This window comes from Erythrolamprus reginae, unplaced genomic scaffold (genome assembly GCF_031021105.1).
Source record: "Erythrolamprus reginae isolate rEryReg1 unplaced genomic scaffold, rEryReg1.hap1 H_44, whole genome shotgun sequence".
Taxonomy (NCBI): domain Eukaryota; kingdom Metazoa; phylum Chordata; class Lepidosauria; order Squamata; family Dipsadidae; genus Erythrolamprus; species Erythrolamprus reginae.
In genome coordinates this window covers 62,094-87,612 of record NW_027248500.1, presented here as the reverse complement: position 1 = coordinate 87,612, position 25,519 = coordinate 62,094, and the positions used below count along the sequence as shown (strand labels likewise).

Below are 25,519 nucleotides of genomic sequence, written 5' to 3'. Positions count from 1 at the left end.
CTAAAGAGGCAACAGCTGGGTTTGGGTGTGGTGCTCTCTGGAAAGGCTGAAAAGGCAGACCCACCCTTCCTGGCTTGTGGAGTATTATCTTTGGGAGTCCTGGGACTTGGCTGTGATCTTTGGCGTCTTGGAATTCTGGTTTGTGACTTTGAATACTGAAACCTTGGGGGGGAAAGGTGTGGGTCTTATTCTCTACAGTGGTGGGTGTGCCAGCAAGAAGTCTGCTGTATTGTCTGGCCCTCAGGACTCTGCTGTGAAGTCTCATAGCCTGCCTGTTGGGAAGAACAGGTTTTTCTCTGTGTTTATTTTTCAAACTATAAAGTGCTTTTGCTTTTACCAGCGTGTCTGGCTGCTTTTTCCAGTTGGTGTTGAAGTCTGGGGGCACCCAGACAGAACAGTTTCAAAACTGTAGTTACTCAAATTGCATTTTTTACATAACCATCTTGCTAACTTCCGAGACAATCTTGGTGCAGTCAGTGATGAGCAGGGTGAGCCATTCCACCAAGATTTGAGGCACGGTATCATGGTAGATGGGATGTACATGTGATAGCTGTCTATTGCTGAAGCATCAAGCGAAAATGTTCACAGATTAAACACTGCAGAAAAAGCTATAAGCTAAAATTTTTACCTTCATATGTATACCACTCGATAAAAAACCAACCATTTGTATGAACACAATTTAACTTGCAGTAACTATTATAGCCTTTTTATGAATAAAATTATTCTTTGTAAACAGCATATTTAGTATGTCTTTACTTTACTTTCTTTTTATGCACAATTTGTAGGATTATGAGAGTATCCTGTAGCTTAATAAGTTTTTTCCCATATTTTTTTCCATCTCTTCATAGACCTCACTCACATCAAGAGCACCCAGTTTAAATGATTGCATTAGTTTTCACATTAATTTTGCTGTGTTCAGCTTCAGTTGCAGGCCCAAAATCATGGTAATGAAAATCTGTAATTATGCAATCAAATAGTAGCAATGCTATCTCTAGTCTTTTCAGTAGGCAGAATAAGGTGGTTGCTTTTCCTCAGATGATTCTGGATATCACACCAGGGAAACAACAACTATTGTTGCTTTTGGTAGACAACATAATCTTAGGAGATGTTTCTACTTGGGTCCTGACTTAATTGTGTGCATATTTATTGATTTAGTTTGCTAAGGAAATTATATTGAGATCAGCTTGGATAGATCTTCAATTTTATCTCCCCATCATGGTACCCAGGGATGAAATGGACTGGTTCGCGAGGACATGTGGCCTAGTTCACCAAACCATCAGTGACCGCTGGCTGGTCATGCCCTTGAGCTGGTCCCTAGTCACTGCTTGCTTGCCCTGCCCTGCCCAGTCTCTGTTCTGCAGCTTGCCTGCCTGTAGTGCTGCACCCCTGATCTAATTGCCAGGTAAGCCTGCAAAGTCATGCCCTACATAGTTGCCCCTGCCTCCCCCACACTGCCCATCCTGACTTCCCTACTCCATTCACCCCAACATGCTTGCCTGCCTTCCACACAGCCTTCCTGCGGCCAGCTTGCGAAGACTGCTTCAGGCAGGCAAGTTGCAGAGCAGAGACTGGGCAGAGCAGTGCGAGCGAGAGATGACTGAGGGATTGCCTGCCACACTATGGGGGAATTCTTTTCACTCGAAGCAGCTGATGGTACCCCCCAAAATTTTTCTATATAGTGAGCTGGGGAAAGATATATCCAGTTTTGTTCATAACTGGGTGTATTTCTTGCCATTTCAAATAAACTAAATCAGTGGTTTTCAACCTTTCTAATGCCGCAGCCCCTTTAATACAGTTCCTCACGTTGTGGTGACCCTCAACCATAGGTCTAGCACCAATTTTCCTAACAGAGCTTTAAGCTGTTTGGCAGAAAGGTCAGAGGGCCACCCCCACTGTAAACACCTGATTGGTCGGATTGTAAAAATATGTTCCAAGAATAGAAGCTTTAGTTCATAACACCATGGGAAATTTGTCTTTTCCCATGATTTTAGGCAACCCCTAAGGCAACCCCTGTGAAACAGTTGTTCGATCCCCAAAGGGGTTCTGACCCCCAGGTTGAGAACCACTGAACTAAATCTTTGAAATCTGCATTCTTCATGTGAATGTTGTTTGATTTTAAGTTGTGAATGCTCCAACACTGGAAGTTTTACGGAAGATGTTGAACTACCATTTGTCTGAAATGGTGTAGGGTTACCTGCCTAAGCAGGGGTTTAGACCACAAGACCTCCAAGGTCCGTTCCAACTCTGTTATTCTGTTCTGTTCTGTTCTATTTTATTTTCCAAATCTAGTTAAAATTGCTGACTTCATCCAGGTTTAATCCATGTATAATGGAATAGGTCTGTCCCCTTTAAGTTAAAATAGTTGTATATGTTTCTTTCTTTCTACAGTGTTACAGCCACCACTGCATATTTATCCTTCAGAGCTCATCTTTCAACATAGTGTAAAATGTATCAATATGGGTGTTATAAGTGACAGCAGTAATATAAAGGTAGGTACATATTATAGGGAAGTGTGCCACACTGTTGTTCTATAATTCTGTTTATGTAGTGCTTTTCTAGCAAGGAGTAGTAATTCAAATGCTGGTAATATATTTTGCTCACATTATTTCTGCATATTTTTTTTTAGATTCTATTTCTGCTTTTGTTTCCTGTATGGTGGCAGAATAGAAACATACCACACAAAACATACACAGATGCATATATATACTGAACCATATAGTTAAAATTCAAGTGTGGTAAAAAAAATAATAATCAAACAGCTGGGAGGAAAAATGGATACCTGATTTCCCCCGGTCCTACTGGGAATTGCAATCCTTAAGATTCCTCTTCCCAGGAAGATCGATGATCATCCGAGGATCATCTTGGGTTGTTCTTAGCTGCCCATTTAGATCTAGGATCAAACTTTCAAAGAACCAGTGGTGGGCAAGACCCGAAATGGTCGGAAACACTGTTCTGGCGGCGGAAATGGAGCATGTAGCCTCGCTCCCTTGCCACTGGGCATGCACGCGCAACCAGAGTGATTCCAGTGAAAAATTATTGGGGTTTTTGCTTCCGCGCATGCATGGAAGAAAAGAAATCAACAATTTTTGCTGCCGGAAGGACATCCGGCGATGAGATTTCATCTGCTGCACATGTGCAGCAGCTGGAATCTTGCTGCAGTGCCTAGAAGGGCAGCTGGCAAGAGCAGCAGTTGGCAAAAGTGGCAGCTTAGGGCCACCCGGCCTACATGCTCTTGGTGCCCCTGCAGGAGATCACTGGAGCAAGGTAAGGGCCAGGCGGGCCACTTGCATCGCGGCAGGCGGCAGCTTGGCAGAGCGGGTGGGGGGAGCCACCGTGAGAGATGAGGGGAGTGAACAATTGCGAGTGGGTGGCGGCATGACAAAGCAAGCAAGGGGGGAGCAGGCGGTGGGGAAGTGGGCGGAGGGGAACTGCCATGAGAGGCGCAGTTGGGCGAACAGCAGCGGGCAGTGGTGAGTAGCCACTTACCTTGTTTTTGCTTATTTCCATGTTCTTTTCACTTCTGCGCATGCACAGAAGTGAAAAAAAACCAGAAATCTCGCACACATGTGTCCTCATGCAAGATTTGGCTTCTGTGCATGTGCAGAAGCTGAATCCTGTGTGAGGGCATGTGCACGCAGGGTGTGCACGTATGTGCAGGGTGCAGGGGCACACTCCCAGCCCATTCCAGCAGGTCTGGGAATGGCATCTCGCCCCGGAGAAGAACGCAATGTGGTGGCAAAATCAGCTGTTCACCAGCAAGAGATTGCCCCTCTGCTCAACATGCCATCATGTGGTAGGGGAAATCAAAAAAGTGAGAGAGACTAAGAGGGAGAGAGACCAAGTGAGTGAGCCCTTCCGCTATTTTCCAACTATTGCTCTCCTTTTGTCCGCGGAATCTCAATTGCTGCAGGGATTTTTCCATATGAACCATTTTGCCTGGTTGATGTGGTTTATATTTATTGCAGCTGGCACTTTAACTTGTGAGGGAGGAGTTGATGAAAGATTTGGACTTCTAGAAGCTTCAATAGACTCTATCATAAGAAGATCTGGGATAGAGACGCTTATTCATGCCTCACTAGAACTCCTTTTTTGAACCATCCTGATTATCTTGATTATCCTGACTATTATCATCATTGTTTACACAATCCTAATTAATTACCAGCTATTAGAATGAACTTTTCTGGTTCTCAGATTTTGATTGGACCAAGGACTGTTTTGTTATACAGATGCCTATTTTAAATTATATCATTACATTTTAAACTGCTATTATTTTTTAGGAGGGAGGAAGGGATGGGAATTGGGGGATGGGGTTGGGTGAATTTTTTTACTAATTAAATTAATCAATTTATTGTTTTAATTATATGGGGTTGAATGTTGGAGTGAATGGCTTTTGTTCAGATGGAGAGGAATGAGTAGTTTGACAAAATGTGGAGTCCAGGGGTGAAGACCTGTGTCCCCCTTGCTGGCAGTGGGTGGGGCCCGGGATATAACCCCCGAGCTTGTATGTATGGAGAGACTGGCCTGCCAAGAAGAAGAGATGCCAGTGGGGATGTGAGAGCAATTCCGGATGGGGTGGAGAGCCAGGGTATTATGGTCATCATTGGGAGAGGCAGGTATGGTGGGAGCCGAGAGGTAGGCATCTCCCAGAGAATGAGGATTCACTGCCTGGAAGTGATTCCCTGTTCTGGCCCCCGGTCTCATCCTGTGTAGTTGGTGGCAGACATAGTCAGGGCCCTGGTCTCAGGCTGCTGCTACTCAATGCCAGGTCGGTTGCCAACAAAGCCCCTTTGATCCGAAATTTACTCTTGGAGGAGGGGGTTGACCTGGCTTCTGTGACCAAAACCTGGCTGGGCCTGAGGGAGGTGTTCCTCTCTCAGAAATGTGCCCAGACAAGTTTCTGGTCCTGCATCAGCCACGACACCAGAGAAGGGATGGGGGAGTGGCCGTCATCGTCCGTGAGTCTCTAAGCCCTCGCAGGGCCCCTGCTCCAGAGATTGTTGGATGTGAATCTCTCTTCTTGGGATTGGACTTAGGGGTTCAGGTGGGTTTGCTGTTAACATATCTACCTCCCAGCTATGTTGCAACAGCCCTGCCTGCACTGCTTGAGGCAGTGAGCGGGCTGGCGGTGGAGTTCCCCAGACTTGCAGTCTTGGGGGACTTCAATCTACCATCACTCGGCGAAACCTCAAAGGCAGCGCAGGAGTTCATGGCTTCCATGACAACCATGGACCTGACCCAAGTAATTCAGGGTCCAACTCATAGAAGGGAATGCACACTCAACATGGTATTTCTCTCAGAGCAGTGGCAAAATGATCTGGTTTTAAGGGGTGCAGTCACCACACCCTTGTCATGGTCAGACCACTCCTTGTTGAGGCTGGACTTTGATCGACCAATTCCCCACTGCAGGGAGGCGGAACCGATTAGGAGGTTCTGCCCCAGGCACCTAATGGACTTGGATGGGTTTCAGAGGGAGCTTGTCCGTAGTTCAGCTGAGCAATGGCATGAAATACAATCGCATTGGGGGCTCTGGACCAGATTGCGCCTCTGTGGCCTCTTCAAGGTAACAGGCCCTGGAGATCTCCTTGGTTCTCTAAGGAAGTCCTGAGGATGAAGCACCAGAAAAGACGCTTAGAGCAAGCATGGAGGGCCAGTAACTCTGAGTCTGACAGAGCATGGGTAAGAGCTGATATTAATACGTACCTTGTGGCGATAGAGGTGGCAAAGTCTGCATACATTACCGCCCTTATTGCATCTGCAGATTCTCGCCCAGCCACCCTTTTTGGGGTGACCCATTCCATCCTGAATAAGGAGGAATGGGTGGAGCCCTTGCAGGGGCAGGCTAAGGAATTTGTTCAGTTTCTTGCAGATAAAGTCACTCAGATTCAGAATGATCTGGACTCCAATTGGGCAATACAGACCGAGGTGACAGGGTCAGGTCTTAGTTCCATCATTTGGGAAGAGTTAGACCTGATAACCCCTGAGGAAGTGGACAAGGCCATGGGAGCTATGTGTTCCTCCACCTGCTTACTAGACCAGTGCCCCTCATGGCTGATCTCGGCCAGTCGGGAGGTGACACATGGCTGGAGCCAGGCATTGATTAACGCTTCCTCCTCCTCTGCTGTTCAATATCTACATGAAGCCACTGGGCGAGATCATCCAACGGCATGGGGTGAGGTATCATCAGTACGCTGATGATACCCAGCTATACATTTCCACCCCATGCCAATTCAGTGAAGCGGTGGATGTGATGTGCCGGTGCCTGGAAGCTGTAAAGATCTGGATGGGGGGGCAACAGGCTCAGACTCAACCCAGACAAGACCAAGTGGCTGTGGGCATTTCTTCCTAAGGACTATTCAATCTGTCCGTCCATTCTTTGGGGGGGGGGGATATTGTCCCCCTCAGATAAGATGCACAATTTGGGTGTCCTCCTAGACGCACATGAATTTTGACCATCATCTTTCAGCTGTGGCCAGAGGGACCTTTGCCCAGGTTTGCCTGGTATACCAATTGTGGCCATACTTGGATCAGGAGGCTCTCTGCACAGTCACTCAGCCCCTCATCTCCTCCTGTCTTGATTATTGCAGTGCATTCTACATTGAAAAGTGTTCCGAGACTACAAATAGTCCAGAATGCAGCCATGAGAGCTGTCATGGGTGTACCTTGGTACACCCATATGACATCTCTGCTCCGCAAGCTGCACTGGCTTCCTATTAGTCTCTGGGCACAATTCAAGGTGTTGATTATTATATATGAAGCCCTACATAGCTCAGGGCCAGACTATTTACAGGACTGTCTCCTGCCGCATGTCTCCCAGAGACCCATAAGAGCTCACAGAGTTGGCCTCCTCCGGGTCCCATCTACTAAGCAATGCAGGTTGGTGGGACCATGGCGGAGGGACTTCTCTGTAGCTGCCCAGGCTCTATGGAACCAACTTCCCCCCCAATATCCGTACTGCTCTCACCCTGCTGGCTTTTCACAAGGCCATGAAGACCTGGCTTTGCCAGCAGGCCTGGGGGCCATAAACTTACATTGTTGATGGCCAATTGTATGAATGGTGCATGTGTATATGAGTGTGACCCCATTTCTTATAATAACTTTTCTATGGAGTTTTAGTTTGTTAATGTTTTAACCTTAGATAATGTTCGACTTCTTTTGCTGTTTTGTATGTATTTATTTTGTACCCATACTTTTGTTGTAAGCTGCCCTGAGTCCTTCAGGAATTGGGTGGCATAGAAGTTAAACAAACTAACAAACAATCAATCAAACAAACAAACAAATAAATAAAGTCATTTTTAATAGAATGAAGTGAGAAGCAAGAAGCTCCTTCACTCACAACAGAATACCCTGCACAACTAGACTTACAATCCTAGGTTTAGAAAGCTTAGAACTATGTCATCTTAAACATGACCTATACATAGGCTATAAAATCATCTGCTACAACATCCTCCCTGTCAACGACTATTTCATCTTCAACCACAACAACACATCAGCACACAACAGATACAAACTTAAAGTAAACCATTCTAAATTCAACTGCAGGAAATACTTTTGTAACCGAGTAGTTGATTCCTGGAACTCACTACCTGACTCTGTAGTATCATCACCTAACCCCCCAAGACTAGGGGTGGGCTGCTGCCCAGACGGGTGGGGGGAACACAGTGGGGGTAGTGAAAATAGAGCTCCACCCCAGAGCACCCAATTTGCACTGAAAGATGTTGAAAGAAAATGCAGGCATCCTTCACAAGCCATGCCCACAGTGTGGTAGTAAACATTTTGGTGCCCTTCACTGCCTTAGACTATCTACTGTTGACCTCTCCTGATTCCTAAGAGGTCAGTAAGAGATGTGCGTAAGTGCATCAGAATGCCTTCTGTGTCCTGTCCTAATGTTTCTCTTTTACAGTAGTACCTCGTGATACGAACCCCACGTCTTATGAACTTTTCAAGATACGAACCTGGGGTTCGGGATTTTTGTACCTCTTCTTACGAACTTTTTTTGCCTTATGAACCCGCCACCATGAACACAGAACCCGGAAGTTCGGCAAAAGTTCAGGTTCGGTGTTCAGGTTCAGGAGGCGGCCGAGAAGCACTGCCACCCGGTTGTCACCTTTGCAGAAGAGTGTGGAGCTGTCAGCCGGTCGGGAGGCTCAAACGGAGGTGGGGAATCCCAATAGGGAATTCCATGGGTGGAGCTTTGGCGTCATGGAGACGTCCTTCCTGGCCAGCCGAAACATGGACTCCAGGAAGGACGTCTTCGTGACATCAAAACTTTGCCCATTGAATTCCCTATTGGGATTCCCCACCTCCGTTTGAGCCTCCCGACCGGCCGACAGCTCCGCGGCTCTTCTGCAAAGGTGACAGCCGGGTGGTGGCGCTTCTCGGCAGCCTCCCGAACCCAAACGCCGAACCTGAACTTTTGCCGAACTTCTGGGTTTGGCATTCAGGAGAATGCTGAGAAGCTCCCCGGCTGTTTCAAAAGGTGACAGCCGGGCGGCTGCGCTTCTCGGCGGCCTTACGAACCCGAACACCAAACCCGAACTTTTGCTGAACTTCCGGGTTCGGCGTTGAGGGAATGCTGAGAAGCCCCCCAGCTGTTTCAAAAGGTGACAGCTGGGCGGCGGCGCTTCTCGGCGGCCTCCCGAACCCAAACTTTTGCCTAACTTTTCAGGATCGGCGTTCAGGAGAATGCCGAGAAGCGCCCGGTTATTTCAAAAGGTGACAGCCAAGCGGCGGTGCCCAGCGGAGTGCTGTTTTTGTGATTTTTTTCCCTTTCACGCATTAATCCGCTTTACATTGTTTCCTATGGGAAACATTGTTTTGTCTTATGAACTTTTCACCTTATGAACCTCCTCCCAGAACCAATTAAGTTCGTAAGACGAGGTATCACTGTACTAGTATCACGTATATAAATTTTATTATATCTTATACCACCAATACATACTTGACAAAACAAATAATGTTATATGTTGTTTTATTATTGTTGTTAGCCACCCCGAGTCTATGGAGAGGGGCAGCATACAAATCAAATCAAATCAAATCAAATAATCAAATCAAATCAATAAATACTAAACTCAATTCTTACAGCTGCCATAGAGATAGGAAAGGCCTTCCCTTTGGGAATTATTGCTTCAAAAGTTATCTGATCAGTCCTCCTTCAGTAAAGTTGAAGTATCTTTTGCATCTGAAATGCATCTGAAATATATTTTGTTTGGATTTCTAAAACCTTGATTCTGAGCATAACAATTTTTCTATTTATTACATGCACATCAAATGAGTAATCTGTTTCTACAGTTGTATTGATTGATCCAGTACATTTAATAAGGTTTCATTCAAAATTCATGCAGAAAAAATCTTTTGCATTTATTACTTTTATGTCACTCGTTTTAATTAGCAATCTGAACACCCAACTACAATTTTGTACAATATTATAACTGGTATTTTTCAATAACATTCATAAAATCTGGAGAAAATATGCCTGAAATTTAGAGGACACACACAAATATTTTGATTATATGCCTTTTTGTGTTATTAATTACTCATAAAGTAGCCCATCCCACATCATGTGACTTACCTCATCTCTTTCTGCAGAAACTGTGTTTGAAAAATATCTCAAAGAAACAGCTTACTTGGCGATTTGATCTTGATGCTGCAGGCAAAGCAGTAGATGATGGTATCTTCAAATTTAGTTTACATACTGGAATTCTCTATCCTGGACAAAATACAACTGTTACCATATGCTTCTGCCCATGTAAGAATTTATTTTCATGTCAATTCTGTATATGTTTAAATCAATTTGGTATATTGAAGATTCTACATTTGTAATGATTTATAGACATTTCTTATTTTTATAGATTTGACAAGTTAATTATTTCATTTAAAATAATATATATGTATGTGTGTATGTGTATGTGTGTTTATATACTGTTCAAAAAAATAAAGGGAACACTTAAAAAACAGAATATATCTTCAAGTAAATCAAAATTCTGTGAAATCAAACTGTCCATGTAGGAAGCAACACTGATTGACAATCAATTCATATTCTGTTGTGCAAATGGAATAGTTGTGCAAATGAAATATTCAATGAGAATATTTCTTAAAAAAAATATAATTTATTGATTTCTTGAAAGGGGAATGGGGAACAGGGAGTACAGAAAATAAGAAGGGTAAAAAAAAAGAATGCACATATCCAATTAGTATCTGTAGTATATATATATCAGTTCATGATATTAGACTAAGCATAATCCTATTACATTCAAGATTTACAATTGAAATGGAAAAGGACACATATCCAAATAAAATCAATAGCATATATTACTTAATGTTTGTCAATTCAAAGGAATGAACTATACATAGCCGTATTACATTCAAAGTTTAAACTGTATATATTTTTATCTAATACATATATTGATTTGAAGGTGGAATTAGTAAAGTACTATAGTAATTAGTAGATATGTGAAGAGATGAGATTTGGGTGGGGGAAAGGAAGCGTAGGGGATGGGGGGGGTAGTACCTGCAGTTTAGCAGGCGTTGGTGTTTTGACGACTTGTTGTTTGTGGTGTGTGGTGGATATATGAGATAGAGATGAGTCTGAGTTAAGTTGTTAGTATTTATGAATGAGTATCAGTAGGATTAAACCCACTGTTAGGGCCCTGGCCCAGAAAATGTGGTCAACTGCAGCCGTGGCCTATTCAGGCCAAGTTGGGAAAACCTGTGGCACAGGAAGATAAAGGCCTCCATAATGATGATTTCTCTGAGGATGAGGAGGCAATTCCAGAACAACCAATCTACCTTGGGCTCTTTAAGCCAACCTTGTTTAAGACCTTATTACATAAGGCCAAGGTAACTGCCAATTTAGGGATTACAGGCAAGTCCTTGGCTCCATCCGTTGGCATTGTCCTAGCTATTGGCCTCTTTACTGAACTAGAAAGGGAGTCAGATGTTATTCCCCCATTAAAACTATTTGTAGATAACATCAAACAAGCTTGGAGTCCTCCGGCAGCAGCGCCAGGCCCATCAACCATAGAACTTAAGTTTCCCTTTCTTCTAACTGAATATGCACCCACACAGCACTTCCAAAAACTCAAATGTGCAAGAGGTGGTTTCCTCACATATAGTACTACATATAGAGTATCATTAATGGATGAACTCTACAACTTATTAATTAAATAATTAGCAGTCAATATGGCTTCACCCCAGTATGACCTACTCAGACCAGAATCCTCTAGCAGTAAGTCTTACATCATTTCTAAGGATCCATTCCGCAACATTGTCCTTGGCTGCTATGTACAGATTTGTGCATCTGTGTTTTATTCACAACTGTCTAACCATTGTTAAAAACTTATTGACATGAATTCTGAACCTTTGTCAGTTTACAGCTGACATACGTTGTTTATACCTTCTTTATATGAAGCCCACCCATTGCTTAAACTTCTGTAGCATCTCTATTTTACTCTTTAGTAAATAGCAGAACCCAAACCTGGTCATCTACAATGACCAGCACATACTTTGCTCCTCCCAAATTGACTTGCATTGGGCCAATCAAATCTGCATGTACCAGTTCTAGAGCTCTTGTTTGCCTTGTGCTACTTTTGCTCACTGGGAATGGTTTGGACTTTGATGCTTTGCATTCTGCACAGTCCAAATATGCCTTACATCCCTTTAAATTTAACCCTTCTGCATACTGTTCCATTATTTGCAAAACATGGCCAAGCCTTCTGCGCAAGAGATGAACACATGAATCATGCTATGCAACATTTCTAAATGTTTCTGCACATTGAACTTTTCCCCCTGCAATACATAAAGATTATCCTCTTTTATACCCTGTGCCCATACATTCCCATTTCTCTTTATGAGACACTTCTCATTTACAAATGTGATCTCAAATCCTTGCTTGTCTAAACTAGAGACACTCAGGAAATTATGCTCCATTTCATGTACACATAATATGTCATGAAACCTCTTTTCCAGATATGGAATTTGCACACTTCCTCTGCCAATTACTTTAGCCTTCTGTCCATTTGCTAAGGCTACTGCATATCGAGCAGCTAGTTGTAACCTGTAAAACAATTTAGAACAATTGTTTGATTTGCCCCACTGTCTATTAACCAATTGTCTTGCTATTGTAATTACTAACTTTTGCAACAGAAATTTGTCCATCAGTGGGCTGTCCTCCTTGCAAATAATTTCTACTTTGCAAACAGCTTTTTCTTTGCAAACAGCCCTTCTTTGCTACAAACGAAGCAATGCTTCTGTTGCTTCATTGTAATCTGATCCCTTCTGCTGCTTTTTGCTTCTTTTCAGACACCTCATCTGTTGATAGCCAGTCTATGGAATTTTCTGCTGTTCTCTCCCTGCTCTTTGCCCCCCCCCCCCATCTCAGGAATTTATTCTTCTGGTTCTTTCTAAAATGGCATTTGTTCCCTTCTGCGATCAAACATGCTTTGAAATACAAGTCCTGCTCTGGTTTGTGTTCAAACACTGCAGAAACAATGTCCCAAATTTCATTAAGGCTATTTAACACTAACAACATCTTCTGGGACTCAGGAATATTTATTCCACGCTGTTCTAATTCCACAAACAAAGTTTGCTTTTGCAAAAAATGTTTTTCCTTTTTAAAAAAAAAAATATATTTTTATTAAATTGCATAGACAAACATGACATACATAACATGCAACACTTAGTGGAGCTACAGTCGCTCCCCTCAGAGTAGAAGTCATCTTTATATTTAAACATTTAAAAAATGAAAAGAAAAAATATTGTCGTTGTTTAACACCATCTATAAAATACTTAAAAATATCAATCATAAAGTGGTAAATAAAAACACATCTAAAATATTTAGCAACATATGTAAAAATTCTAACTTAAATTGAGCTAAAATAAAGGGAAAAAAGGAAGAAAAAAAGACAAAAGAATAAGAGTAGAAGAAAAAAGGAGTTCACATTTATATTGTGAATAATTATCATCTACTACAATATAACTGCTAAATGCTGATATGTTTAAAATAATATAACGATAAAATTATCTCTTTTTCTTTGTATCCCACCAAACATATACCTTTTGCCAAACATCATAGAATCCTGAACTTCTCGTCATCATATCAAGCTCAGCACATTCTAAAGCTTTCTTAAGAATATCTGTTTCTTTTGGAGTCTCGGTTTCTTTCCATTTTTGAGCAAAAGCTATCCTGGCTGCTACTAATATATGAGTTATTAAATAATATATATCTTTTTTGTACTTCTTATTTGAAATACCTAATAGAAAGAGTTCTGGTGTTTTCTTGATTTTGTGTTGTGTTATTTCTTTTAACCATTTTACTATTAGGTTCCAATATTCTTTTGCTTTTGGGCATGTCCACCATGTATGATAGCAAGTACCTATTTCTATTTTACATTTCCAACAATTGGGTGAATTGGTTTGTAACATTTTTGAAATTCTACTTGGCGGCAGATGCCATGTATAAAACATTTTAATTTGATTTTCTTTGAAGGAAGTTGACTTTGTTATTTTCCAATTATATGTCCATACCTTTTCCCAAATATTTAAGTCTATCTCTTTGTTTAAATTTATATACCAACTGATCATATTATCCTTTAATGTCCATTCCATATTTTTACAATTAATTAAAAATGTATATGTTTTTCCAATCAACTTTCTTTGGTTTGTTGTTAATAGTTTGCCTAAGATGTTATTGTCCTTTCTGAGTATACAGTAGTCCCTCGCTCTATCGCGCTTCACCTGCCGCGGCTTCACTTCATCGCGGGTTTTGAAGTCAGCTTCATTTGAATGATTTTGCCATACAAACAAGCGCTAGAATCCCCCAGCGGGACTCCCAAATGATGAGCGGGGCAGGGACTGAGCTCCGGCGGAGGCCCGTCCCCTCGTTCAATCCCCCTCACCAGTGCCGAAAGGAAAAAAAAGAAAGGAACGCGACGCGGCGGGGATTTCCAGACTGGGCTCGAGGGCGGAAGAGGAAGTGCTCGAGGGCGGAAGAGAGAGAGAGAAAAAAAGAAACAGCCGGGGCATCTCACCAGGGACTTTACAGCCGGGGCAAGGCAAAAAACACAACATTTGGCCGAACTGCTGCAAAGAACAGAGTAAGTAGTAGTGGGGGGGGAAGGTTAGCCGGCCGTTGCTCGCCTCCAGGCATCCGGAGCTGGTGGGAAGGAGGATAAATTCCCCATCGCGGATGTCACCTGTCGCGGCAAGGTCTGGAACGTAACTCCCGCGATAGGTGAGGGACTACTGTATATGTTATTTTGTCTTCATGGAACCTAGACTTTATTTGCGCATATTGCCACCAGTCTATTACGATACCTGACTCCAAGTCCTGGCGCTTTTTAAAATTCCACTGATTATCTATTAAGTCCTTATATTTCCAGATCTTACCCTGTTGTAATAAATTTTGATGGCTTATAGCCTCTGTAGGAGATATCCAATCTGGCAAAACTAAAAAATAATCTTTCTTTATACCGGTCCACACATCTATAAGTGCCTTTCTAATTATATGTCTCTTAAAGTAGGAATGTGTTCTATACTTTTCATACCATATGAAAGCATGCCAACCCAACATTAAATCATGGCCTTCTAGATTTAATAACTTTCTATTTTGTAAAGTAAGCTATTCTTTAATCCAAATTAAAGAAGCGGCTTGATAGTATAATTTCCAATTCGGAAAGGCGAGACCCCCTCTTTCTTTTATATCTTCCATTGCACACTGTTTTATTCTAGTTATTTATCTTGCCATATGAATTTTTTTGTTATTCTTGTTAATTCTTTTAAAAAATATTTTCCAGGGTTTATCGGAATAACTTGGAATAAGAATAGAACTTTGGGTAAAATATTCATCTTAATTGTAGAAATTCTGCCTAAAAATGATAGTTGCAAATTCTTCCAAGTTGCTAAATCATTTTTGATTTATTTATTATTATTAGATTTGTATGTCGCCCCTTTCCGTAGACTCGGGGTGGCTCACAACACAATAAAACAATTCATGACAAATCTAATAATTTACAATTTCAAATTTAAAATAGTTAAGAAAACCCCATTTTTAAACAGACATACCTACAAACATACCATTCATAAATTATATAGGCCCGGGGGAGATATCTCAATTCCCCCATGCCTGACGACAAAGGTGGGTTATGAGGAGTTTACGAAAGGTAAGGAGGATAGGGGCAGTTCTAATCTCTGGGGGGAGCTGGTTCCAGAGAGTCGGGGCCGCCACGGGGCCAGAATTACACTCATCACCAGTGTCCAAGATTGAGCTCACGGAGCCAGAACAAGGGATCGTTATTAAGCAATGATCCCTTGTTCCCCTGGAACGGTTAACTCCATGGCCCCCGCCATATCTGCCTGTCCCCAGCAACACCGGAATATTCCAACCCTCTGTCACCCCAGAGATTGGTGCCCTCTCCCCTCCTGCCTCCCCAGCGTCAGGTGGGCCAAATCTATCATACTATTTCCATTCATCTCATCCATACCATAGCCCCACCCACCCCAACCATCCCACTCATACTAATCATTCATCCCATACACATTATGACATCCACCCCAGTCATCCATTAATTAAAACCCCCCAGTAATATTAAAAATAGATTAAATTAGTAATAATTAAAAACACTAATAAAATATATCAAAAAATATAAATATAAAATAGAAGATAGAAAAAGTTCATAGTAAAGTGCTAAAATATAGGAAATAAATAGATCAATTGACATCAAGTCAGTTCTAATAGGTGTATTCTGGAAAAGAGGTTCGATGTTCAGAAAAAAGTCCTGGCATATTGTTCTTTGGTGCCAGCCACTGCCACTGGCCGGCACTCTCAGGTCTTTTCTCTGAGTCCACAGTCGCTTTTGTTCTTCTAATGTTGCAATATTTCCAAGTTTCCAGTTCAGTTAACATTTCCAGTCCTCTGTGATCCCAGCGGTATCTGGAGCCTCTATGCAACCACAGTATAGTCCGTTGGTGCTCACAATATATTCATCCTCCTCCACTTCCTTGCCTTCTCCCCGACCTCCTTCTCCTCATTGGCGGCCCATTCAGTTCCTCCATGCAGGCCCCCCCCCCACCTGTCAGGTCCTCCGACGTCGGGCACTCCCACCAATTAGCGTTCCGGCGTCTCAGGTCTGACAGGTCTGACAGGCGGCACCGGCTGTCTCAATTCGGCTGTCTCAGTTTCTTTCTAAAACAGTTTAGTGTGTCTGGTGGGTCTGGCTGTTTCAATTTGACAGGCTCGATAATTCAGCTCAGCCTCTCAGCCTCTGAACGCCGTAGCTCAGCAAAAGAAGATAAAAGGGCTGCAGGCAGCTTCAGTGTAATTGGCGGCCACCATTTTCCGCGCCCCAGCTGATTCTGCAGCAAAAACTCCATGGCAATAACAGTCTGAAGCAAACGCCGCGGAGCAGGGGGCAACAGGATCTTCCTAGGCTGGGCACAGACTGGGCACAGGGTTCCTTCTCCTGGAGCTCTAAGCCCCCTCCCTATCCTCAATGGAATCGCTGTGGCAAAGATGTTACAAAATAAATGCCGTGGAGCAGGGGGGGCCAGCGAAAACCTCCTGGGCTGGGACAAGACCGACTCCTTCCGGGGTTCCAAGTTTCCCTCTGTCCTCCTCTGTCCTCCGTCCTCCTAATATAAATAATGGCGAGACGAGGCAGAAGACAGCACGTTGCAGGCAGCAAACAACACGCTGCAGCGCTGGTGTGAAAAACAAGCAGCTCAGCGCTGTTTTGTGGTCGCCATATTTCGGAGCCCAGCTGACCACATCACAGACTCCGGGAACAAAGGAATATAAAGCACAGGGCAGAAGAAAAGATTAACAAAGTAGACATCACAAAAGGAACAAGTCAAGGATGCCCATTATCACCATTGTTATTCATCCTGACTTTAGAAGTACTAAATAGGAGCATATGGGAAAATAATAATATTACAGGAATAAAAATTTAAAAATATAAATATAAATTACAAATATTTGCTGATGATCTAGGGTTTATACTTGAAGATCCACTCGACTCAGGGCCAAGGATCTGGATAGAGACCAGTAGGCTCAAGCTCAACCCAGACAAGACCAAGTGGCCATGGGCATTTCCTCCTAAGGATTATTCGATCAATCCATCCATTATTCTGGGGGGGAGAAACATTCATGCCCTCAGATAGTGTCCGCACCTTGGGGGACCTATAGCTGAGCCTTGATCACCATCTCTTGACTGTGGTGAGGGGGACCTTTGCCCAGGTTTGCTTGGTTTACTAGTTGTGGCCCTTTCTAGACCAGGAGGCTCTACACACAGTCACTCAGCTCCTTATCACCTCCCGTCTTGATTACTGCAATGCGCTCTACATGGGGCTATCCTTAGAGTGTTTGGAGACTCCAAATTGTGCAGAATGCAGCCGCGCAAACTGTCATGGCTGTACCTTGGTATACCCATATAACACCTATGCTCTGTGAGCTGCACTGGCTTCCTATTAGTCTTTGGGCACAATTCAAGGTGTTGGTTATTACCTATAAAGCACTACATGGCTCAGGGACAGACTATTTAGCGGACTGTCTCTTCCTGCATACCTCCCAGAGACCAATAAGAGCACACAGAGTTGGTTTCCTCCAGGTCCCATCGACTAAGTAATGCAGGTTGGCGGGACCGTGGGGGAATGCCTTCTCTGTTGCTGCCCCGGCTCTATGGTATCAACTCCCCCCCCCCAATGTAAGGCCACAAAGAGCTAGCTTTGCCGGCAGGCCGGGGGCCATGAATGAACAACCATCATTGCCAAATTGTATGAATGGTATGCATACATGCTGACTGGATAGTTTAACTATGGGTTTTAGTTAGGGTTTTATTGTTTTAGATTGTACATTTGACTTCTTTTTATTGTTTTTGTATTTTATATTGTTGTAAGCTGCCCTGAGTCCTTCGGGATTGGGTGGCATAGAAGTCGAAATAGATAGATAGATAGATAGATAGATAGATAGATAGATAGATAGATAGATAGATAGATAGATAGATAAATAAATTTGTTACACCAAATTGAAAAATATTGAGAAGTGGCAGGACTGAAAATAAATAAGGATAAGAAAAAAATGAAAGTAAAAAACATGATAGAAAAGCAAAAGATGGCACTAACGGAGTCTTTAGACATACAAATAAGAAAAAAGAAAGATATTTGGGAATTCAATTGTCAGCGTGATGTACAACACTTAAAGAAGATAATTATGGTACGTAAGACAGAAAGCAGATTGAAAGAGACTTAGAAAAATGGAAAAAAATTCAGCTAGCACTATTTGGTAGGATTGCGCTGGTTAAGATGAATATACTATCACACATTGTTTTTATTCTCAACGATACCAATAAAAATTGATTAAACTTTCTTCAATGATTTGAATAAAATAAAATGGAAATTTATTTGGCAAGAGAAAAGACGTAGGATAAATTTGAAGATGCGAGAATCAGGGGTGGCTTTGACCTCCCCAATTGTGAGCTGTACTATCAAGCAGCAGCAAGGACATGGATAAAGGAATGGATTTTGCTGAGAAGTAAGAGACTTTTAATATTAGAAGGACATGATTTACAGATTGGATGGCACCAGTGGTGGGCTATGAGCTGGAACGCTAAATTGCATTCGCCGCCGCGGCTCGTAGGTTCTTGTGGGACCAGCACAATTTTGCTGCTGCACCTGTGGAGGTAGCAAAATCACGCAGGTAAAACCTCGCTGAAACACGGGTGCAATTTTGCCATCTCCACAGGGGCAGCAGCAAAATTGCGCTGGTCCCGCAAGAACTTACGAGCCGCAGCGGCGAATGCAATTTAGTGTTCCAGCTCATAGCCCATAGCTGGATGGCACACATTTATTTAATATGGAGGAAATAAAATACATAGCTACTTTCAGAGACATATCATAAGGAACTCATTATTTTCAATTTAGGAAAAAATAAAAGCTAAACACTATTTAAAAATACCTTGTATATATTGTTGATGGAAGAGGGGTGGGGTCAATGGCCGTGGCGCCACGGGGCTTCCTCGCTCTCACGATGGAAGCCCCAAATCCCCACTGTCTGGGGGTCCAGGTTCTTCTCACCTCCCTGAAGTGACACAGGGGATGCTACCGGGGGCCTGGTTGGAGGTCGGCATGCCCCCCCCAGGCGAACCAGCCCAGTCTCGCACCAATAGTGGTGCAAGGTCAGCCAGGCCACCATGTCTGGCCAACGTAGCCGCACAAGACAACGCAACACAGAGATTGAAGCCTGGAAATATCTGGAATGAGAATAATTTTTAAGCATTGGCGAGGTGCAGAAATGTTTTAAGCGGTGTGCTGGTGAGTGCAGAGAGACAGAGGAGACCTTAAAGACTGTTTGTATTTTTTTTACTCCTGGAAGCAGAAATGCCGATAATTGGTGCAGAAGTGGCTGTTCAATTACGGGGCGATTAGCAGAAAGCTGTAAAATTGTAGCAATTGCCTGGAATTGTTGTTTTTCCTTTTTTTTCTTCAAGGATATTTAAAGATTTTAAAGATAATTTGGATTTTATTTGGATTTATTTAGGGTTTTTTTCTGTTGATGTCTCTTCCCTTTGTAACCATTGAAGAGAATAATTAACTATGATAATAAACTTCCACCTTCTGGTCAGAGGAGCTTTTACAAGGAATTTTTACGATGCATATTTATACCGGATGGTTCTACATTTGTTCTTTGCTGGAAGGATTGAAGCTGCCCTTTATTCATCTACATTGTGGGAAGAACCTTGTACCCAGCTCTATTTTGGATTATGGCCAATTAGAAGAAATCTTTTTGAAGCTGGGAGGTGATATAATTTGAAGAATATGCTGGTTAATCCCATTGGAGATAGACTGGAGACATATTGGATAGCCTCAGTGGAGACAGACTTGAGACTGATTGGAGTGTCATCTGGGCAAGTATGGATCAAGGAATACGAAATGCCAATATGGATGCTGATAGGATTTTTAAAGAAGAAGATTTTTACTAAAGGATTTAAATGAAGACTTAAAAACTCTTAGATGAGTCTTTAAATTAAATTGGACTTTAAATTGGACTTTATTTTAAGGAAAATGTAACTAAATTTTTAGGAACAATTTGGGAATTAATGAGGGGGAATTTAGGAACAAATTGGGAAATAATGAGGGGGAATTAATTAAAGATTTAGATTTTAATTGAATGGAATTGAATGTATAACTAAGACATTTGAGACATAAAATTTTCTTGGTGGGAAAAAATTTGAAATAATGAAATATTGTCAAAAGAAAATTGAAAATGGTTAGGTTTGGTAGGGTTGATCAGCTTTAATGATTAATGTAAAGATTAGTATTTTAATTGAGTTGCATATGAAATAATCAACTAAGTTACTTTTTGAGATGTCTAAAATTATTTCGATGGGAAAATTTTTAGAATTATGAAATAATATTATTAAAAATGAAATTGAATTGAAAATGTTTAGGTCTGGTAGGATGATTAATATTAATGATTAATGATTAATTTGGTAATATTGTTGGTTCAAAAATATAGATGAGAGGGACTATGGAATTATATAAGTAAATGAACTATAAGTAGATAAACTATGATGAATACAAAAAGAAAAAGCATGGAAATAGAAAACATTCTTAATGATATTTGCTGATATTTTTTTTAAAGTTAAAGAAAAGGGAATAATGATAACTAGAAATATTGATTATATTTTTAATTTATTTAATTTAAATTTTTAATTTAATGATTTTTTCTCTTTTTTCTTTTTCTTTCTTTTTTTCAGAATGGGGTATGTTGATTTTATTGGATTGAAAGTGTTATAATCAGAGTAGAGCAGATGATTCCACTGGATCTACAGTGACTTATTTTTCTTGCTTTTTTAGAATAGGGTATGATGCTTCTATTAGATTGAAAGTGTCACTATTAGAGCAGGGCAGATGATTTCACTGGGTTTACAGTGATTTTTTCCCCTATAGAATAAGGTATGATGGTTTTATTGGATTGAAAGTGTTATAATTAGAGTAGGGAAGGTGATTGCACTGGCTGTACAGTGACTTGTTTCTTTTTATAATAGGACATGATAATGATGAAGATGATGATGATAATTTATTAGATATGTATGCCACCCCTCTCCAAGGACTCGAATTGATGGATTGAAAGTGTTATAATTAGAATAGGGCAGAAGTTTTTACTGGTTTTTCAGTGCCTTTTTCTTTTCTTTAGAATAGGGTATGATGATTCTGTGGGATTGAAATTGTTTTAATTAGAGCAGGGAAGATGATTAGTGATGGGCGAACCCAACGGTGTTCGGGTTCGGCAAGTTCGGATGAACTTTAGGCAAAATTTGGCTGAACCCGAACCGAACCCGTACCCGAACGAGGAATCCCACCAAGAGATTCTGGGGGCGGAGCTTTGATGTCACGTATACCGGCATGTTGCTAAGGATGCCGTGAAATCCAGGAAGTGATCACCTTGGCATCCTTAGCAACCTGCCGGTGACATCAAGGATCTGCCCCCAGAATCTCTTCGTGGGAGGGATTCCCCCGCTCCTTCAAAGGGAGGTCTTCACGTAAAAATAAACATTGTTATTTTTACGAAAAAGGACGCCACAGCAGCACTGCAAACAAAGGGCAGTCCTTTCACATAAAAATAAACAGTTTTACAAAGTTTGGGTGAAATTTTATGCATGGTTTAAAAAAGAACACAGATAAAGCTTAATATTTAACTTAATATAAATGAGATAAAAAGATATGAGAAATATTATTGGTGTAACCCTGATGACAAAAATAGACAAATGAGGTAGCATTAGATAAATAACATACTGAAAGTTAAATTATAACAGAATGGAAACAGAAATAAAGATTTAGGACTGTGATTATAAGAAGTAAAAATTGAGATAATTTTTTCCAGTCTGTCACTTAATATAATCAAAATTAGCCATTTTAAATAAATACTTGGACAGACTGAATAATTGAAATTAAAATTTGGAATGTAATTCAGGTTATTTTATTAATCTTTATAATAATAATGGTACCTCGGTTAACAAACACCTTGGTTAGCGTACTTTTCGGATAACAACCAAAAATTTAGGCAAAAATTTGGATACAGAAATTTTGGTTATTCTTCAAAATGTTACACCCATTGTCCCTCACTCCTGCCCCCCTCTCCTTACCTCTTTACCCCTCCCCCCATTGTCCCTCACTCCTCTCCTCTCCTTACCTCTTTACCTCTTGCCTCTCTGCCTTCATCCCCTCGCCAGGGGAGCAGCAAAGCGTCGCTTCGGCTATGATGAGGCAGGTGCTGAGTTTGCTCGTTTTTGGTTATTATTCGAAATGTTACAACCATTGTCCCTCACTCTCCCTCTCCTTACCTCTTTACCTCTTGCCTCTCTGCCTTCGTCCCCTTGCCAGGGAGCAGCAAAGCATTGCTTCGTCTATGACGAGGCAGGCACTGAGTTTGCTGGCCCCGGCGGCAGCTTCTCTTTGAGGACACCAGCTGCAGCTGCAGTGGTGGCTTCTTTTTGGGGCAGTGGTGGGGGCAGGGGCCTGGGGGCCTGGGCATGGACGTAATGTCCCCGGTGCTGCTGTTCCTTGAAGCTGCCGGAGCTGCCGGTACCACCACCAGCTGCCATAGCCAAAGCAACGCTTTGCTGCTCCCCTGGTGAGGGGATGAAGGTAGAGAGGCAAGAGGTAAAGAGGTAAGGAGAGGGGGGCAGGAGTGAGGGACAATGGGTGCGGGGGGGGGGAGAGAAAAAAATCCTCAATTTCCAATTTTCCCCATAGGAAATAAGGGCTGGGAACCAATTAAATCCATTTCCATTATTTCCTATGGGGAAAATTGTTTCGGATAACGACCATTTGGGTTAACAACCAACCTTCCGGAATGGATTGTGGTTGTTAATCGAGGTACCACTGTAATATAAACATATGGATCAGTATTGAAGGTATATGTGTTATGCATGTTTTTTAATGTGGAGAAAAATAAAAAACTTTTTCAAAAAAACTAAAGGCCAATTTCATTGCTGAATATGGACTATAAAATATTTATGACAATCATGGCAGAAAGACTAAAAATGATATTAAACCAAATTATTCATTCAGACCAAAATGGCTTTCTCCCAAATCAACAAATTTGTTACCTCACAAGAATTGTCATGAATGTATTAGAATACTACAAAGTCCATTCAGACAAACATTGGCATTAATATTTGTAGATGTACAAAATGCATTTGACAATTTGGGTTGGAAATTTTTCACAACACAAATAAAATGTATGCAATTTGGCGACAAATTTACTAAACTGAATGAAGCAATATATTCTTTACAAATTCCAAAAATTATGATTAATGGTGACATGACAGAGACAATAAATATGATGAAAGGTGTCAGATAAGGATGTCCGCTATCCCCTCTATTGTTTATTCTATCATTAGAAATAAAAGGACTTAATTTTTTTTTAAAGAATACGAGTCAAACGTTTGTTGATGATATGGTATTTATTATTGAAGATACCCACAATTCAGGACCTAAACTATTGCAGGAGATAGAAGAATTTGGTAAAGTGGCTGGTTTAAATTTAATAAGGACAAAACAAAAATAATAAACTTACAAAGCAACAGGATAAGGAATTGGAGAATACAGTGATCCCCCGTTTATTGCGTCCCCAACCATTGCGAACAGGGTACTTCGCGATTTTTCAACCCGGAAGTCAAAATACCATCTACGCATGCGTGCGTTTTTTTCTATGGGCACGCATGCGTAGATGGCAACCGGGAGATCAGCTGCTGGGTGGCTTTCCTGGGTCTTCCCCCTCTTGCTGGCGTCAGCGAGGAGTTTCCCCACCGCCCACGCAAACTCCTCGCTGCCGCCCGCCCTTCGCCCGCCCACGCTGTTCATTCTCGCCGCTTTCGAGCTGAGTCCTGAAGCGAATTCGCTCCCGGACTCAGCTCGAAAGCGCCGAGAGACAGCGCCAAGGAACGGCCTGTCCACGCTGTCTCTCGGCGCTTTCGAGGAGCGAAAGCGCCGAGAGACAGCGCCAAGGAACGGGCCTGTCCACGCTGTCTCTCGGCGCTTTCGAGGAGCGAAAGCGCCGAGAGACAGCGCCAAGGAACGGGCCTGTCCACGCTGTCTCTCGGCGCTTTCGAGGAGCGAAAGCGCCGAGAGACAGCGCCAAGGAACGGGCCTGTCCACGCTGTCTCTCGGCGCTTTCGAGGAGCGAAAGCGCCGAGAGACAGCGCCAAGGAACGGGCCTGTCCACGCTGTCTCTCGGCGCTTTCGAGGAGCGAAAGCGCCGAGAGACAGTGCCAAGGAACGGGCCTGTCCACGCTGTCTCTCGGCGCTTTCGAGCCGAGTCCGGGAGCGAGTTCGCTCCCGGACTCGGCTCGAAAGCGCCGAGAGACAGCGCCAAGGAACGGGCCTGTCCACGCTGTCTCTCGGCGCTTTCGAGCCGAGTCCGGGAGCGAGTTCGCTCCCGGACTCGGCTCGAAAGCGCCGAGAGACAGCGCCAAGGAACGGGCCTGTCCACGCTGTCTCTCGGCGCTTTCGAGCCGAGTCCGGGAGCGAATTCGCTCCCGGACTCAGCTCGAAAGCGCCGAGAGACAGCGCCCCCCGGACCCCCAACCCGGGTTTGGGGGGCTGCTAGGAAGCCCCCCATGCCGGCGGCAAACAGCCGCGCCGCCCCCAATCTTCGGCTCCTCGCTAGCGCTGTGGGAGTAAAAACACCATCTGCACATGCGCAGATGGTGTTTTTACTTCCGCATCGCTACTTCGCGAAAACCCGCTCGTTGCGGGGGCTCCTGGAACGGAACCCTCGCAACGAGCGGGGGATCACTGTATATTGGGAATCCAGATAACAAAAACAGTTCAATACCTAGGGATTTGGATGACAGCAAAATGCTCGATGATAAAAGAAGATTTGGAAATGTGGTCTAAATTACAAATTTCTTTAATTGAGAGAATAGCCACAATAAAAATGAATCTGCTACAAAAATTATTTTCTTATTTCAAACTACTCCAATAAAAATAGGGAATTTTTTTTACACAGATTTAGATAAATCAATTTTGAAATTTTATTTATTGGTTGATTGTATTTATATGCCACTCCTCTCCGAGGCCTTGGTGCAGCTTGCAACATATATTTAAAAAACCACAATGAAAACATCTTAAATCCAATTAACTATAAAATTAACTAATCTAAAACCCAAACTTATTAAAAATCAATCACTCCCATTCACACAGCAAACATACATTTCATTCATCAGCCAGGGGGCAAGTAATTAATAGCCCCAAGCCTGATGGAACAAATGAGTCTTTAGATTCTTGCGAAAGGCAAGAAAGGTTGGAGCAATGCGATCTCTAGGGGGAGCTGATTCCACAGGGCCAGAGCCCCCATAGAGAAGGCTCTTCCCCTAGGCCCTGCCAAATGACATTGTCTTGTTGACGGGACCTGGAGAAGGCTGGATGGTCGCTGGGACTCATGCGGCAAGAGGCAGTCCCATAAGTAATCTGGTCCAATGCCATGTAGGGCTTTATAGGTCATAACCAACACTTTGAATTGCGT

The 25,519-nt window shown here is 42.5% G+C and overlaps 1 protein-coding gene across 2 annotated transcripts in view; it reads left to right on the top strand.

The window, feature by feature from the left end:
- LOC139155676 (cilia- and flagella-associated protein 47-like) overlaps positions 1–25,519 on the top strand; it is a 302,888-nt gene that overhangs the window by 215,879 nt on the left and 61,490 nt on the right. For both annotated transcript variants that reach the window (XM_070730919.1, XM_070730918.1), the window contains 2 exons: positions 2,389–2,489; positions 9,586–9,745. In XM_070730919.1, coding sequence (XP_070587020.1) covers positions 2,389–2,489; positions 9,586–9,745 — 261 coding nt within the window. The remainder of the gene's footprint in view (positions 1–2,388; positions 2,490–9,585; positions 9,746–25,519) is intronic.